This window comes from Cavia porcellus, unplaced genomic scaffold, assembly GCF_034190915.1.
Source record: "Cavia porcellus strain 051 isolate PalLab524CR breed Dunkin Hartley unplaced genomic scaffold, mCavPor4.1 scaffold_26, whole genome shotgun sequence".
NCBI lineage: Eukaryota > Metazoa > Chordata > Mammalia > Rodentia > Caviidae > Cavia > Cavia porcellus.
In genome coordinates this window covers 47,612,386-47,627,498 of record NW_026947509.1, presented here as the reverse complement: position 1 = coordinate 47,627,498, position 15,113 = coordinate 47,612,386, and the positions used below count along the sequence as shown (strand labels likewise).

The window sequence follows — 15,113 nt, the reverse complement described above, 5'->3', positions numbered from 1 at the left end:
TGGCTTTAAATGTCCTGACGGAGCCTAGGACTGAAGGGCCCACATTCTCAGTATTCCAGAACCAGCCAGAGCCTCAGGTCACAGCAGCCCAGGCTTCCTTCTGCTTTTGACAGCCAAGTATCAAGCAACCTAAAGAGCTCTGTCTCATTAATGGGCAAACAGGAAACACAGCATAGACCATAAAGAAAAGCCTTCTCCTCAATCTATGCAGTCTAAGAAAAGAAGTCCGTGGGAAGCAGGAGGATTCCTAAAGGCTACAGGCTTACATCCAAGAGAAACTGAACACAGCCTAGAAGTACTGTTTATATTTTTGTGTTAGTCTCAACTTAAAAGTGGATTGGACACTTATTTATATTTTTGTCCCTTTCCAGCCAGCAAGCGGGCACTCTGAAGTGAGACCAAATTAGCCCCACACAAGAGAAAGGAATTACAAATGTTCTCTGCCCCGCAGAGCTGTAATGTGAGTTAAATTTATCACCGGGCTGTGGATGTAAATGCACAGGGATAACTATTTCCCTGATGCTAGTGAGGGAGAAAGAAGGAAAGACCTCCCCAGAGAGACATGAGTTTCCTATCTGTCTGCCTCAATTACGGTGCGGTTTCAAAGGATAATTGTCATGCCTCAATCTCCAAACTGCATTTTCATTTGCAGAGTAAGGAGTAGAATGGGGAGAAATCAGTAAAGATTCTGGAGGGGTAAGGAAGGAGTTATCAGAACAGGCTAAAGCATAGATAGTTGGCAGGGAAAAATACATACGCAGATTCTATCGAGGGAAATGTTGGCGTGTGTGTGCTTTAAGCAGCACAAAAGGAAAAGGAGAAAATGACAAAAAATGACCTGAACCACTATAAGGAAGTTGCATTATGTGGTGGGAAGACCAAGGAAATAGGCATCTACTAAGACTCCATCGTACGACAAAGATTGTGGCAGGAAGGGACTCACACACACACACACACACACACACACTCACACGCACACACACACGCACACTGAAAGTGGTGATGCTAGCTGATCATCACCCACTTCAGTCATACAACCCACGGAGATTTATTGAAAAAATATCTTGAGACATTTTCCCTGCATGCCTACTTCTCTTCTCATTGGAAATGAATGCTTATAATCTTCTGGGTGCTGGAACTCACCAAGTAATTGAACAGGATGTGAGATGTCTGAGCAGGAAAATCACCAATATTTAAGAGGAGTTTTCGCAGCATGTACATTAACTCATCCTGAAAGAAGAGCAGAATTTTTAGCGACTCATTCATTCACCAGGCTGTAGAATATACAATTAATTTCTGAAACACTAGGGAGATCTTTTTTCTATTGCACAACAGTTAATTTCAATTATGTTCAATATTTCAATGTGGTATCATTTTCCCAATACAGTTATACTTACAGTATATATGACATTAAATATTGAAATTGTCTGGAGCACCTCTCTCCTAAGAGAGGTGCAACATACCAAGATAACTAAGCAGTAGTCAGACAATTATTTTCGAAATTATTTTTGAATTATTATTTTCGAAATAATAATAAAAAAGACAAATTTAGCCCTTCTTGCTAGGTCACAGGCAAACCACTGGAAAGCTGCATATTTAGTCTATCTGCCAAGGCCTTCCAGGAGTGATGGCAATGGAACAAAAGTCTCTGCTGAGACACTGTTAAGTGCACCACATTTATCAAACATCATAATTCTGTTTCCTAGATTTTGAGTCAAGGAGCTAAAGTGAAGCCAAGAGAAGATAAATCCGTAAGTCTGTAACTACCCTTAGCTTTCAGACCATAAGCCTAGTTTTTAAGCAAATATAACCATGACATAGGGATGAACTAGTAATTTTTAATCATCAGGGCATTTTTTGTTTTCAAAAAACTGCTTTAATTAGAGACAGTCTTACTCTAGGGTGGTCAGGAGCACCAGCTCCTTGCTTGGTGGAGGATGTGAACACCGATCACAACTTACAAACTACTTATGATGACATCAGAGACACCGACGCTGCATGCAAAGAACTATAAATCCCTTCTTCGTTCCTTTTTAAAAAAAATAGTGTTCATTTTTATAGCTATACTTTAAAGGAAGAGGGATTTACTTGTCTATTGCTGATGGTCAGTTTTTCCAGAAAATGTCGAAGCACTGTTGAAGGATCTTCAATTAGACAATTCCATAAGACCTGCTGGGCCACAGCACTCACTTGGGAAGAGAAAAGAAATTCAGTATTTGTCTTTCAAAGGAGAGAAGTCTATTATTCAATTTATAATTCTTAATTTCTCTCTCTCTCTCTCTCTCTCTTTCTCTCTTGCCTTGAAAAGCTTCTCTGAATTCCTTTTCAATTGAAAGGTAACTGTTTTTTGTTTTTGCTATCTCTAAACATTTGACATGTAAGGCAAAGGAAATCAAAACTAGAAAATGGTTTTTGGTATTAGCATTGCTTTAGGAAAGACTATGTACATACTTAGTTGCTTTTGTTATGGAAACCACCCTAATATTAGCAGAAGTAAGTTTTTATTAAGCTAAATGCATATTCCATAGCTTATTGTACAGGTAAATTCCTAAAGTAATTATTTTGTTTTTGAAAATATATTTTGGTTAAAAAGGCATTATGGGTTACCTATTACTGTTTGCATGGATGCTTACAGTATTTCCTTCAGCAAAATAAAGTAGCTGAGCCAGTATTAATTAGGTTTCCATTTCTAAGAGGAACTCTCATGAATAAATCATCCTAATAAAAGACCAAGTGCTACTTTGGAGAAGGAGGTCAGATGAAATTTGCTAGAAATGCCCAGACTAAATAAGCAGTTGAGCAGAAGGAACAGTAAAGCAGGAGTTTAGAATTGACCATGAATTTATCATTCAACCTATATTTTGAATAAATGACTTGGCTGTGAACCATACAACAAAAACTAGACGCTGTATAATCAAAACTATGAACAAGAAATACATAATATAATCTCTAGCTTTCATAAATACAAATAGGCTTGAATTTTTCTTCTTAAGTTCAAATTGGTTAAAAATGTCTTTACAAAATTTTAAAAATATTCTTAGCTGCAGTAAGGGAGTTAAATACTGGAAACACAGAAACATAGAGAATAAGAAGGGAAAAAGAGAACTATTAATGTATTCTAAGCATAAAAACAGTAACAGTAACAATATGTCCTCTCCTACATACAACATACATTTAAATACTACATAGAAAATATTGTTTCATATTCAGCTTTTACTTTGCAATATGAAAAACACATTTTGCACTAATATTTTAGAATGTGATTTCTAATGTGTACAGAAGGCCATTATGTGATGCTAACAAGATTAATTGCCTGTGGCTTGGCATTAAAATTTTTCTAAATATTTGTTATTTTGTACCATGTCATTTATATAGCCTTCATTATTTTTTTAGGAAATTGCTAGAAAACAATTCTGTGTTTAATCCATACTATAAAACTGTCTTCTGTAACATTTATACCAAATTTCATGTTTCACCAACTATGGGTATTTTCTTTGCCAATTCTGTAACTGAAATATAAGTTTTCATTTTCATTTTAAACAATAATTTTGTGTACAGGTGTTGCTGGTCAGTAGATATGTTTATAGCTTTTGCCCATTTTTCTGTTGAGATTTTTAAAAAAATCATTATTTAGTTTTAACATTAAGAATATTAGCGTTTGGTCTGTTACAAATAAAACAGCTTGTCTCCTAGTTTTTCATTTCATTTTGCAGTTACTCTCTTTAGTGTTTCTGGGAAGTTAATCAAATAGGAAAAATAGCTTTAGTTGTATCAGGTTAATAGCTAAGGTTTTTAGGTGGTCAAAACAACTGATTTCCACACTATCAAGTAAGGGTGTTTTGCTTTGGTCTCATAAACGATGTTTCTGGACACAGTTGCCTATTTTAAATGCAATGTTTTGGTCATAAAAGTAGAGGGAGAAGGAGGTAGAGAAAGTGACAGTGTTTGAACGGTGTACTGCAAATGTATAAGCATAACGTGTGGATTATGCGGTCCAGAACAGCAACAACAATTATCGCAGCCATTATGCGATGGAGAACATGCTGCTCTCCATGCATGAAGCAATCAGTGCTCGGCCTCGCGGAAGCCTCACCTGCGACTCCATCCTCACGCACCTCCCCGTCCTCCATCAGGTGCACGATGGGCAGCACGGCCGCGCAGATGCAGGCTGGGAACACTGCCTGCGGGGGCTGCGGCATGTGGTGGTTGGGCGTGTGCTCGGTGGTGTGCTCCTCGTCTGCAGGGGAACAACATCAGAGCCTCTGCTTAGTGATGCGATTCCAACACAGCCAGGGTGTGCAGCTCTGGCTTTACCTACTCAGTGGTGCAGTCCTTACAACCCACAGAAAACGCTAGAAGTCTCTAAAAGGCAAGTTGCTGTACAAGGCTTCTCTGTGTTAAAACAAAACCAGCCCACTTCCTAACTACTATAGGTCTTACTTCTGAAGAGAAACTTAAGACATTCTGGAGCAGGCGGATCAACTCATAACACAAAAATCACAGAAAATAAAATTCCAAGCAGTAACTGAGACAGTTTTCACAGGTGGAACTGTTACAAGCATGTATGTGAGAGATGGTGACATGGGGCAGGAGAAAGCACCCACACACACGTTTAAGGTACGAATGGCTCGACCCATTCATTTTAATGCTCTCTTCTTCACTGACATGTACATTTGATAATAAATTCACAACTTCAGACCACAGCAGCAGACCCTGAGGAGGAAAAAGGGTGTCTAAACTGCAGAGCTGCTGTTTATATTATTATATATAATATATAATTAAAAGTATTATATAATTAAAGGTATTATATTAAAATATTAATTAAAAGTATTAGAGTTAATAGTATTATGTAATTAAAACTATTCACTTTTCACTAAAAAAAATTCTGAGACATGCAAAGAACCAAGAAAATACAATCATATATAGGAAGAAAAGCAGTCTGTGCAACTGTCCCCAAGGAAGCTTAGATGTGTTTATTACTGGATAGAGATTTTAATCAGCTGTTATGTTTATTTTCTACTTTGACGTTTAAAATATACCTATTATAAAACAGATAGAAGGAAACTGGAAATATTTAATGTTTTAAAATGGCAGGCATTAATCTTACCTTATCCATAATTACAGTTAATGTAAATGAACTAAATATTTTAATAAAAAGTTAGTTGTGATTTAATAAAAAGAATTAGTGTTATGATTAACATGACAAGTATATGTTACATGTAAGGACTATAATTTAGTTTCAAAAATACAAATCAAAGGAAGAAGGATGGGAAAGGACACATAGACCACATAGACCACATAGACAGTAGTCAGAAAAGCCCTGGCTTGCCTATACTACTAAACAAAGTGCACTTTAATAGAAGAACTTCTGGTAGAGGCAAAGGCCATGTAATAATGATAAAAGGGTCAATGTGTCAGGAATACAACAGTTATGCACCTAATAATAGAGCCCTGAAACATATGAAGCAAAAACAGACATAAAGGGAGAAATGAGTAATTCAGTAGTACCCACAGGAGTTCCTAAAGTTTCGTTTTCAGTAATGAATAGAACGAAGCAGAATTTAGCAAGATTAGATGACCTGACTACAGTTATAAACCAAGTAGACCTCAGGCATATCTGGAGAGAAAGTATTTTTCTGCAACATCAACTGTAACATATGAACATGATGATCCTTGAAAATGCTATACTAAGTGAAAGAATTCAGTCACAAAAGGTCACATATTATATTATTCTATTTACGTGAAGTACACAGAATAGGCAGAGCCGTAGAAAAAGGCAGTAAATTTGCTCTGGCCAGGAGATGGGAAATTGTGAAGAATGAATTTTTTGGAGGATAACGAAAAAATAAAATTACAGTGATTCTTCAAGAGGACAAATCTTATGGCATGTGAATTATATCACAATAAAAAGATTATATAAACATAGAAGTCCCTCATACTTTTGTGATTAATTAGCATCACTCATTTATTTCAAAGAGCCCAGAGCTGTGGAGGGAAAGGTTGAGAACCACAGTTCTATTTTCTCTGTTTCTTTATATCTTTTTGTTGACTTTATAAATCGCAGTGAAATTTGTATAATCATGAAGCGATGAGTCTTGGCCAGTCGTCCAGTAATACCAAAGCGTATTTCTCAGATTCTTGGAACTAAAACACCACGTTGGTCAGTCTGGCTCCCACCTCCCAGCACACCTAGAATCAAACTTCACGTCAGGACCGGCATGAGGTTCGGTCTTCGGCTGGCTGTTAAATGATTCTAAGGCATCCTAGGACCATGCATGTATCAGAATTATCCAACAAAAAGTGTAAAATATCAATGCACATTCCCAGAGTCAGAGCTTCCAATTTGGTTTTGGGTATAGCCTCGATAGCTTCCCTTAATTTTAATTTTTATTGCTACCTATGGGCGGTACACAATGATAACGTTCACCATAGGGAGCGGGTACACATACATAGCACACCTTAATTCTTTTCATGTACTCTTCCCCTCCTCTCCTTCCCTGGATATTTTTAAAGAAAAGCTTCCTGTTCGATTGCAATGTTCAGCCAAGGTGAAAAACCATCGATCTCAAGAATAATGTCTTCTGTACCCTCAACAATATTATTGTACAAAATTTAATTAAAATCGGACCGACTATAAAAAGTGACAGTTTGGGGATAGCATCAACAATTTTTAAAAATTTTTTGTATTTTCGTATTTTTTAAACTTTAAGTCATCAAACAAGTTATGGCATTTAATAAAGACTGTGTAATGGCATGCTGATGTGAGCCCTGAGGACCAAAGGACGCATCTGCAGCAGGCTCGCACGCACCTTCGGCGCTGACCGCAGAGCGCACTGACCAGACCGAGCCCCGGCGGAAGGAGTAGTTCCTGTGGGAAGTGCTGGAGGTGCAGGACGGACTCACGGACAGCCGGCGGGACGCCAGGTTGGTGACTTCTTCTACTGGCAAGCAAAATGAAGAGTGTGACCTTTGGCTGTTTTTTCTTTTTTTAAACATAAATTTATTCTCATCACAAGTGTACACTCTACTCCGAACATTAGGCTTATGTAATTTAGAGTGTAGTTAGCAATGGAAAAATCAAAAACCTCCTCCAGAAACAACAAATCCCTCCCAAAACTTTCTGCAAAAATAAAGCAGAGAATCACAGAGTGTAGAATGGCTCCTAAGTCATTCCGTTATGACAACCTGTCTTGAAAACAGTTCATTGATTGACCCCGTTTTCAAGGAAGCCAGATGGGTTGCAATGACTGGCACATGCATTCTGGATTCAGCTCTTTCCCGAATCACAGCCAGCGCCTGGGCCATCAGCAGCCAGGGTCACTCAGTGTGGCTAAGGAATCCGGAAATAGCCAGTCCGAACTTGTGGAAACATCCTGCCTCTTTCACTAATGTTAGGAAATGAGAGCAAGATGGAGGGGACGCATCACCCTGTGTCACCCCCCCAGAGCAGCAGGGTCTGCTTCCCTGCGATGCAGCCCCAGGAAAGCCAAAGAGCACAGGGCACCTTCTTCCTCTGGCTCCGAGCTGGGCGTGCAGGTGGGCTCGTAGCAAGCCTCCTGGGTGATAGGGATGGCCGTGATGAGGCTGGCTTCTCGGCCAAGGCGCTTCTTCTCCTCCTCCTGCTGCAGGTTCTTTAAGATGTGTTCCGCCCTCTGATGGGAACGGGACACAGCCCGGGCTGAAAAGGATTTCTGAGGAGACACAAAGGCAAGTTTATGTAGCTGTGACTCCTGGGAGGTGAGAGGCAGAGAGAGAGAAGAGAGAGAGAGAGAGAGAGAGAGAGAGAGAGAGAGAGAGCTGACAAACTACACAAATGTGGTTATTCATCTTTAGGAAATGCCAGGGCATCTGTGATCTGGTTTTATGGAGATTTGTTTATTTTCCCACCATGTTTCTAGTTTATGTATAACAGCACTCTCTAGTCAGAATTTTTTGAGAATATCTATAACTTCTGGAAACAATTCTGTACAATTCTGTTTCACTCTTAGGATTGGGGAGAAGTATCAATGACTCATCCTTTAAACAGTAAGATCAAATAAAGTTTGGTACAAAACTTTTTGAACTGGTTTTAAATGGCAGGACATTTATTATATAGGGTGAATAAATCAGAACAACAGGTCCACGGAAGAGGGGAGGGCAGAGAGGTATGTCTCATATAAACCAGTCGTATCTGTGATTTATCTCATTTACTACACTGTGAACACAAAGATGAACAGTGGCACACTTAATATTTGTAAAAGCAAAGTTACTGAGTGGAAATCAGGAGGTTTGATAGAGTTACTAACGTTGAATATAAAATTTGATTCTATGTTAATCAGCAGCAAAGGCATAAGGAAAAAATATTAGGGCTCATCCGTTCTTCAGCACCAGACAACAAAACAGGAGAAAAATGCAGTCTGCGACATGGTTATCCTATCCATGTCTCCCTTCCTTAATCAAGGTGCCCACACTGAGACAAATTCTTAGTGGTTTGGGGGATGCAGTCAGTGGTCTCAGAGTGGGAAACTGATCCCTGGAACTCTTCACTCCCACCTGAAGTAATGTCTCTGTAACAGCAATTTCACCTTCTCTGCTGCCCTATAGTCCCAAGGCTCTTGAGACGGAGAGAAGGTATTCGTTACTCTGCTAAAGGGCCGCACTCTTAGAAGCCCACTTTGCAGGCAGTAAGACAAAAGGCTGCTATGATAACACAACAGCAAGGAAGAGCACTTAATAGGCCACTCAGCAATGCGTTTTCAAAACCAGTTTCAAAAACTGGCTGCTGACGTGGGATAAGGTAAGAATTGAAGAATGACAAAGAAAATGTGTTCCAAATATAGTACTGTGGAGCTTAGTTTAAAATCTGTTGTGAAGGTGGGATAGAGTTCATTGACTGAAACAGGAACCTATACTGGAGAAGCATCCCAGATCTCCATGCTCATAGTTCAGAGGCTGGAATTACTGCATATAAAGGAGTAGAAACAGGTGTGCCTTTCTCTTTGGTACAGGGTCACAGATTTGAAGATCCCACGTGTGTAAGAATTAAAACAAAATAAGCAATAGAGTTCAGACAAACAATTCTGCACTGCAGAATAGCAGATGAACTTGGAAAATATAACATTGAGCAAAAATGAGACATGCAAGTTTAAATGCCATGTGGTGTCTCTCATTTGAGTAAGGAAAAGTACAAACACAGGACACAACAAAGGATGGATAGAAAGAGATGAGGGGATGCATGCCTTGCAAAGGGAAGGCATCCAAGGGCGGGGTGGTGAGAGGACCGTGGGAGGGGAAGGTAAAGCACATAGAACAAAGATGTGCCATGTACCGGAAAGAACGCCATGTGCACATTAATAATATCAGGAAGAGTGAAAATGGGGGGGAGGGGGAGGGAGGGCGGAAAGAGGAGAAACCAAAATAAATCCAGGCTGTATTATGTACAGCTTATGATGTACCCCTCAAGGTCACTGTAAGCTGTACGCACTGCAAACCTGTTAATATAGAAAAGCAGTGGCTGAAAAGAAAGTTCTTCAGAGAAAACTGCACACACCCAGAAAAGTTATGCATAATACGTTTTTCAAAGGAGTCTGACTTTAAAATATTTTGCTATTCAAAGTGTCAGTTAAGGAAACAAACATGTATTCATTAAAATAGGAAAGAAGTTTTTGTATAGGGTGAAACATATAAGGTAAAACTGTATCTTCTTGGGTGTGTTATGAGGTGTATTAAAACCTTTAATACTTGTATACCAATGGATGCTCAAGATAAAAATAATGGTAGATATATCTAGAGAGGTGTTCTTTTTCTACTTTTGCTTTATTTCCCACATTTTACATTATTCAAAATTTAGAAAATGCTATTCTATGAGTTATAAGCTATATTTTTGCAAATTGAGTTTCTCAAAAGATGCATAGTTTTGGTTGTTGTTTGCAGGTAGATTATGGTCTAAACTTAGCTGATAAAGAGTTACATCACAAATACCAGTGATGCAAGATCTGAGGTCTTGGTGGTAGTGATACTGATGACCAACAAAAGGAGGAACGCTACAAACCAAGACATCCATTCTCTTCTTTCTTCTGTTTGTAACCTCAGATAGTTTACATATTGTGGAGTAAGGGAATATGCTTATTTTATAATAAGTAGTAGCAAAGGTAGACTTCCCACCCTTTGGCTGGGAAATCAATGCTTAATGTTTCAATAGTTTTGTTTAAAAATTTTTCTATTATTAAGTTTATTAGTACACATATGCAATGTATAATGGTTACATTTTTCACGGAGAGTTAATACTCATACCACATCTTGATTCCCGTTTTCATCCCCTCTCTCTTCCCTCCCTCTCTGGTCCCCCCTCCCCTCGGTCCCCTTCCTCCCTCTTTTTGTATGTTTGCAATGCGTAACATTTACATTCCTTGCACGGAGCTGACATACGTACACGACACATCTTAATTCCTCCTTTCATCCCTTCCCACCCCTCCCTTCTCCCACCTCTGGGCCTTTCCCTCTGAGAACATTCTCCCTCCCCACTTCCTATTATCTATCATTTACTTAGCTCTTTATTTTTACTCTGAGCTTCTCCTATAAGAGAAACCATGTGCGATGTAAGCCTGATTTATTTCACTTAACATTCTGATCTCAAGATACCTTCATTTTTCCCTATAAATGGCTCAAGTTTATCTTTCTTTACGGCACGCTAGCACTCTATGGTGTGTAACCGTCACATTTTCTTATAAGGTGGCTGCTGCTTTGATTATAAAACCAAACTTGGAAGACTCCAACTACACACTATCAGATGTCAGTGCTTTCTATTCCTAGGAGTACATCCCCCTGTGGCCGGTTTTCTGCACTGTTCCTCTGTTGCTACCATAAGAGAGAACCCTTTGTCTCGTACGTGTAGTTTCATCTGGGGTGCACTCACTGCCCGCGTCGGGACAGGTGGGCACCCGCGAGCCTGGTACTCACAGACTGGTCCTCGCTGATGGGGTCCTGGACGCTCCCACTGCACTGTGGAACCCACGGGGGGTCGAACATGGGGACGGATGGCATCCCGAGTACTGGCGAGGGCAGAGTGAAGTTGATGCTGGGCGGCGGGATCTGCCCGTGGACAGCAGAGGAACCCAGTGTGAGGAGGACGCAGTAAAGACTGCAGTGCGTGTAATTACCACACGATCTGCCTCAGGCAGCTTTAAAAGTCTACGCAACTGTACGTGAAATAAACAAGCATCACGACATAGGTTCATTTCTCAGGGTTTCCTGCTATGGGGCACAGGATGACTGTGGGCCTCAGGTTGCACCTCGGTAAGATGAGTGACTTCCACCATCCTAATCACCCCATCTTCCCCAAAACATCTATATGGGTGTATCCAGCAAATCACCTGGAATATATAACCTAGTTGTTTATGTCCTTACCTCTGGAATTGGTGCTAAGCTGTTCAGGCTTACGGAAAATCAGTTTCTTACTTTAACATGCTTTTACATTTCAACGTTTTCAGCAAGAAGAATTTGTCCACGCATGACTTAAGTGGGCATGAATGATTAGAGAGAGACACTAAGCATTGCTGAGGCTACGCACCGGGGCTCTGAGGGTGGGTTTGAGAAACTAATTCCCACATATGGCTCTCACCTTAAAAATCTGCTGCGCGCCCTCCTCCATCCGGGGCCACACCTGGTAGCGGAACCTCCAGAGCGTGTGGAACTTGAGCACAGCGTTCAGCCTCTGCACGGTCTCGGGGTGGTGGAACTCTGACATCAGCATGTCCGACACGGCCTCAGGGACCTTCACAGCGCACAGCAGGAACATGGCAGCTAAAGACAGGCAGTGGCAACAGTGCTTTGTAAGACTCTCCATGGTTTCTGAGGTGAGGGACAAAGGGGACCTGCTCCTGGCTCCTGCAAATGCCCCTGAGCTAGCAGAACCACTTCACCAGCTCTCCCCAAAGCCCGCTTGCCTCAGCCCTTGGAGACCAAACGTCACTCTTAGTTCCCCATATCCGTCAACAGCTAGGGCAAAGGCAACAGCATGGCAGTAACTCATGCTAAGCAAAGCTCACTTTGGCTCACAGTGGGAAGGAAATTTCAGGGTAAAAAAGCAGATAAAAACACAGTAATATGCTTTTTAGGAAATGGCTAGAATTTTCTGACATTAGCTAGGCATTAAAAGCAAAGCCATGTCATAGATTCTGTTAGAAATGTCTATACTTCCGAAAGATAGAAGAAACTGAGAAGCAATAAGAGATTTCCTGTGTCATGATACTTTTTCTTTTTTTGTTGTTTGTTCAATAGGATAAAGGGCAGGTAGGGGCTGGAGATTTAGCTCAGCGGCACAAGCGCCTGCCTTGCAAGCAGGCAGTCATGAGTTGGGCAGGTGCCATGGTAAATTATAAAGCTAATCAACAATGAAACAGAAACACACTCTAAAGCATAGATAGATGAATCGGAGAAATCGTAGCAATCAAAAAACTCATTTTCTTCCCGTAAAAACATGCTCAGGCAGCTGCATTAGAAGAACTGGGGTTGATCAAGAAGCCCAGAATAAAGCCTTTCCAATTAATAAGTGAAAACTTTATAAGGCTTCAAGGCCACATAATGGGGAATCATGATTTTGCCATATTTGACTTTATTCTCCGCCCCCCAAAAAAGTAATAAGAACTAAGGAGTAATAAAACCCAAAATGTGTAAATTTTGTTGTAAAAAAGAGAGGGGAAAAAAAAAGAGCTCTAACGGATATAACAGCAAGTATGTTTAGGGGTGTTAAATAGCTGACTATATTAATGTTTTTGGATCATTGAACACAGCTGTTTGCAGTCTCTCTGTTTGAATGTCCACTTTGTATTCTTTGATACTGTGATTTGAGCAACTATTTCTAAGATGATAATATGTAATCTATTAACAGGTGATTTCTTACTTTTTTTTTTTTTTGTAGTTCTGTATTACGTGTACCCTTACACCGCTTTGTTTTGTGTTTTTCTCTTTTTCCTTTTAAATAAAATTAAAAAAAAAAAAGAACTGGGGTTGAGTCCTGGCTCTAGAGCTTCTCTATTCTGTGATCTCGGGTAAGCTTCATAACATCTCTTAGCTTCCCTTTCTTCACTCATAAACTGTCAATGAAATGACGATCACGACGATGATGCTGACACCTGACTGAGGTTGATGTTACAATAAAACAATATCAGCGAGCACCATGCAATAAGGGAAGGGAAGAGCGCAACACAGCTCTAGGGCCTGATCTGTCCCCGGCAGTGTGGGATGAAGGGATGGGTGTCCACAGAGGCACTCACAGCTCTGGGCTTGATTTTCTGTGCAAATCTGGGTAAGTCTCTCCCTCTGACTCTTCATCTATAAAACGTTTACCAACAAGATAGTGTATGGTCCTATTATAAATGTTGTTATGATCATTAGCTTTTGATAATCCTTTTTTAGTCTACCAGCTGAATACATCACGACCTTTCTTCATCACTTTCCATTAAAATGTACTGGCCCCTGCTTAAACTTTTTAAGACAATGCTCATTCTTTAAAACACTGCAGGGCTTGGCTTTCATCTCTGTATAAAAATACTTTTCTTGTAATATTCGCCAATCAGCAGATGCAACAGTACTTTACAATCCTTGTTTTCCTTTACTACCCTGGTAAGAACCTGTCTGAAGAGTTATTCTCTTTTATCTCTATGGCTTGAGACTATAAGGTTTCTACAGCTCGGATCAGTTTTTCTGGTTTTTTTCCAGCCAGTCTCTTTCTCTGGTCCTCTGAAGGTCGAGCAGGCCAAGCGCTCAGGGTCATCCTTCTGCTCTTAGTTCTCTACTGATTCTGCCTAGAGACCCCACCTGCTCACACAGCCAGCTGCCACATACACCAGTGTGTTCCCAGACTGCACCTCTCTCTTTGGTCTTTCTTACTAGCTTTAGCGTCATAAGTTACCCCACTTATCACCTCAGGCTTTCCAAATGAGCCCAGTGCATTTCCAAACCCATGTAAATATGCCCAAATCATTTGCCCTGTTTTGCCAATTTCCAGCTGTTCTCAAAGTCCAGTGTGCTGTGGGCATTTTCCATGGAAGTTGATCCATGACTGTCCCATTACTTGAGCTCCTGCAGCTGCCTCGGAGAAGCACATGGTAGAGAAGCAAACATCTGAGCTTTCACTGAACAAACACATTTTTTAACAAAGTTATTTGTTGCAGTAGGGTAAAAAACAGCAAAAGGCTAAAATCAACTTACATTTCAATTTACAAGTCCTGGGTAAATAAACTATGGTATTTTCATTCATCTAGCAGGATACTTTGTAGCCATTTAAGAGTCAAGTAAAACTATAAGCTGATGTTAAAAATTGGTCTCCAATAAATAAAAATGCAAAAAGAAAAGGTCCTTATAGTATGTTTCATTTGTGTGGAAACAGAAACTTGCAACATGTACATACTAATACATTGACATATACTGATAGGCATTTAAATTGTGAAATGCATATATTAAAATTCAAATGGAACAAAATGGTTTGAGTCTCTCAAGACCAGTCATTTCCTTCTCCAGGAATTTTTGTTTCTCAGGAATCCTTGTAGGTCTAGGGTACACCATACATATACACATATACATATATGTGTATATACACATATGCATACATATGCAAATTTGCATGGCTATGGAAATGCCCATGTACCTATATACACGAATAAGAATTCCATTATGTATATATGTTAATGAGAGCGGTTTATGATAAATACAAGAATTAACAGAAGAAGAAGTCTATCTTTGTGAGAATGTAGGTCCCTGGGAACATCATTCTGAATGATTTGGTAACACTCTGCTATGGTTGAATATTAATCATCCTTAAAAGGCCTGTGTGCTCAAGGCTTGTCCCCCACAGTGTGCTGCCAGGAGTCTGTGGGTCTTAAGGAAATGAGGCTTAGTGAGAAGAAATGGGGTCAGTGGGCATGTGAGCCCAGAGGGAATAGTGGAACCCTGGTCTCTTTATTTTTCTTCTGCTTCCTGGTCAGCAAGTGGGCAGTCCTGCTACGTCACCACTCCCCACCAAGCCTGTCTGGCACCCCCAGCAAATGCCTAGAAGCAGGGGGTCTGCTCGATCATGAGATCATCAGCCAGAACCTCTAAAATCATGAGCCGAAATTTCCTTCTTCTCCTCATAA

General features: G+C 40.1%; 1 protein-coding gene across 12 annotated transcripts in view; it reads right to left on the bottom strand.

The window, feature by feature from the left end:
* Positions 1-15,113, bottom strand: part of Unc80 (unc-80 homolog, NALCN channel complex subunit) — a 201,309-nt gene that overhangs the window by 58,944 nt on the left and 127,252 nt on the right. For 10 of the 12 annotated variants that reach the window (XM_063237423.1, XM_063237430.1, XM_063237427.1 and 7 more), the window contains 7 exons: positions 11,600-11,781; positions 10,939-11,070; positions 7,505-7,691; positions 6,810-6,941; positions 4,094-4,237; positions 2,089-2,189; positions 1,144-1,230 (listed from right to left, as the gene is read on the bottom strand). In XM_063237423.1, coding sequence (XP_063093493.1) covers positions 1,144-1,230; positions 2,089-2,189; positions 4,094-4,237; positions 6,810-6,941; positions 7,505-7,691; positions 10,939-11,070; positions 11,600-11,781 — 965 coding nt within the window. The remainder of the gene's footprint in view (positions 1-1,143; positions 1,231-2,088; positions 2,190-4,093; positions 4,238-6,809; positions 6,942-7,504; positions 7,692-10,938; positions 11,071-11,599; positions 11,782-15,113) is intronic. The other 2 variants (XM_063237424.1, XM_063237429.1) reach the window with 1 other exon arrangement.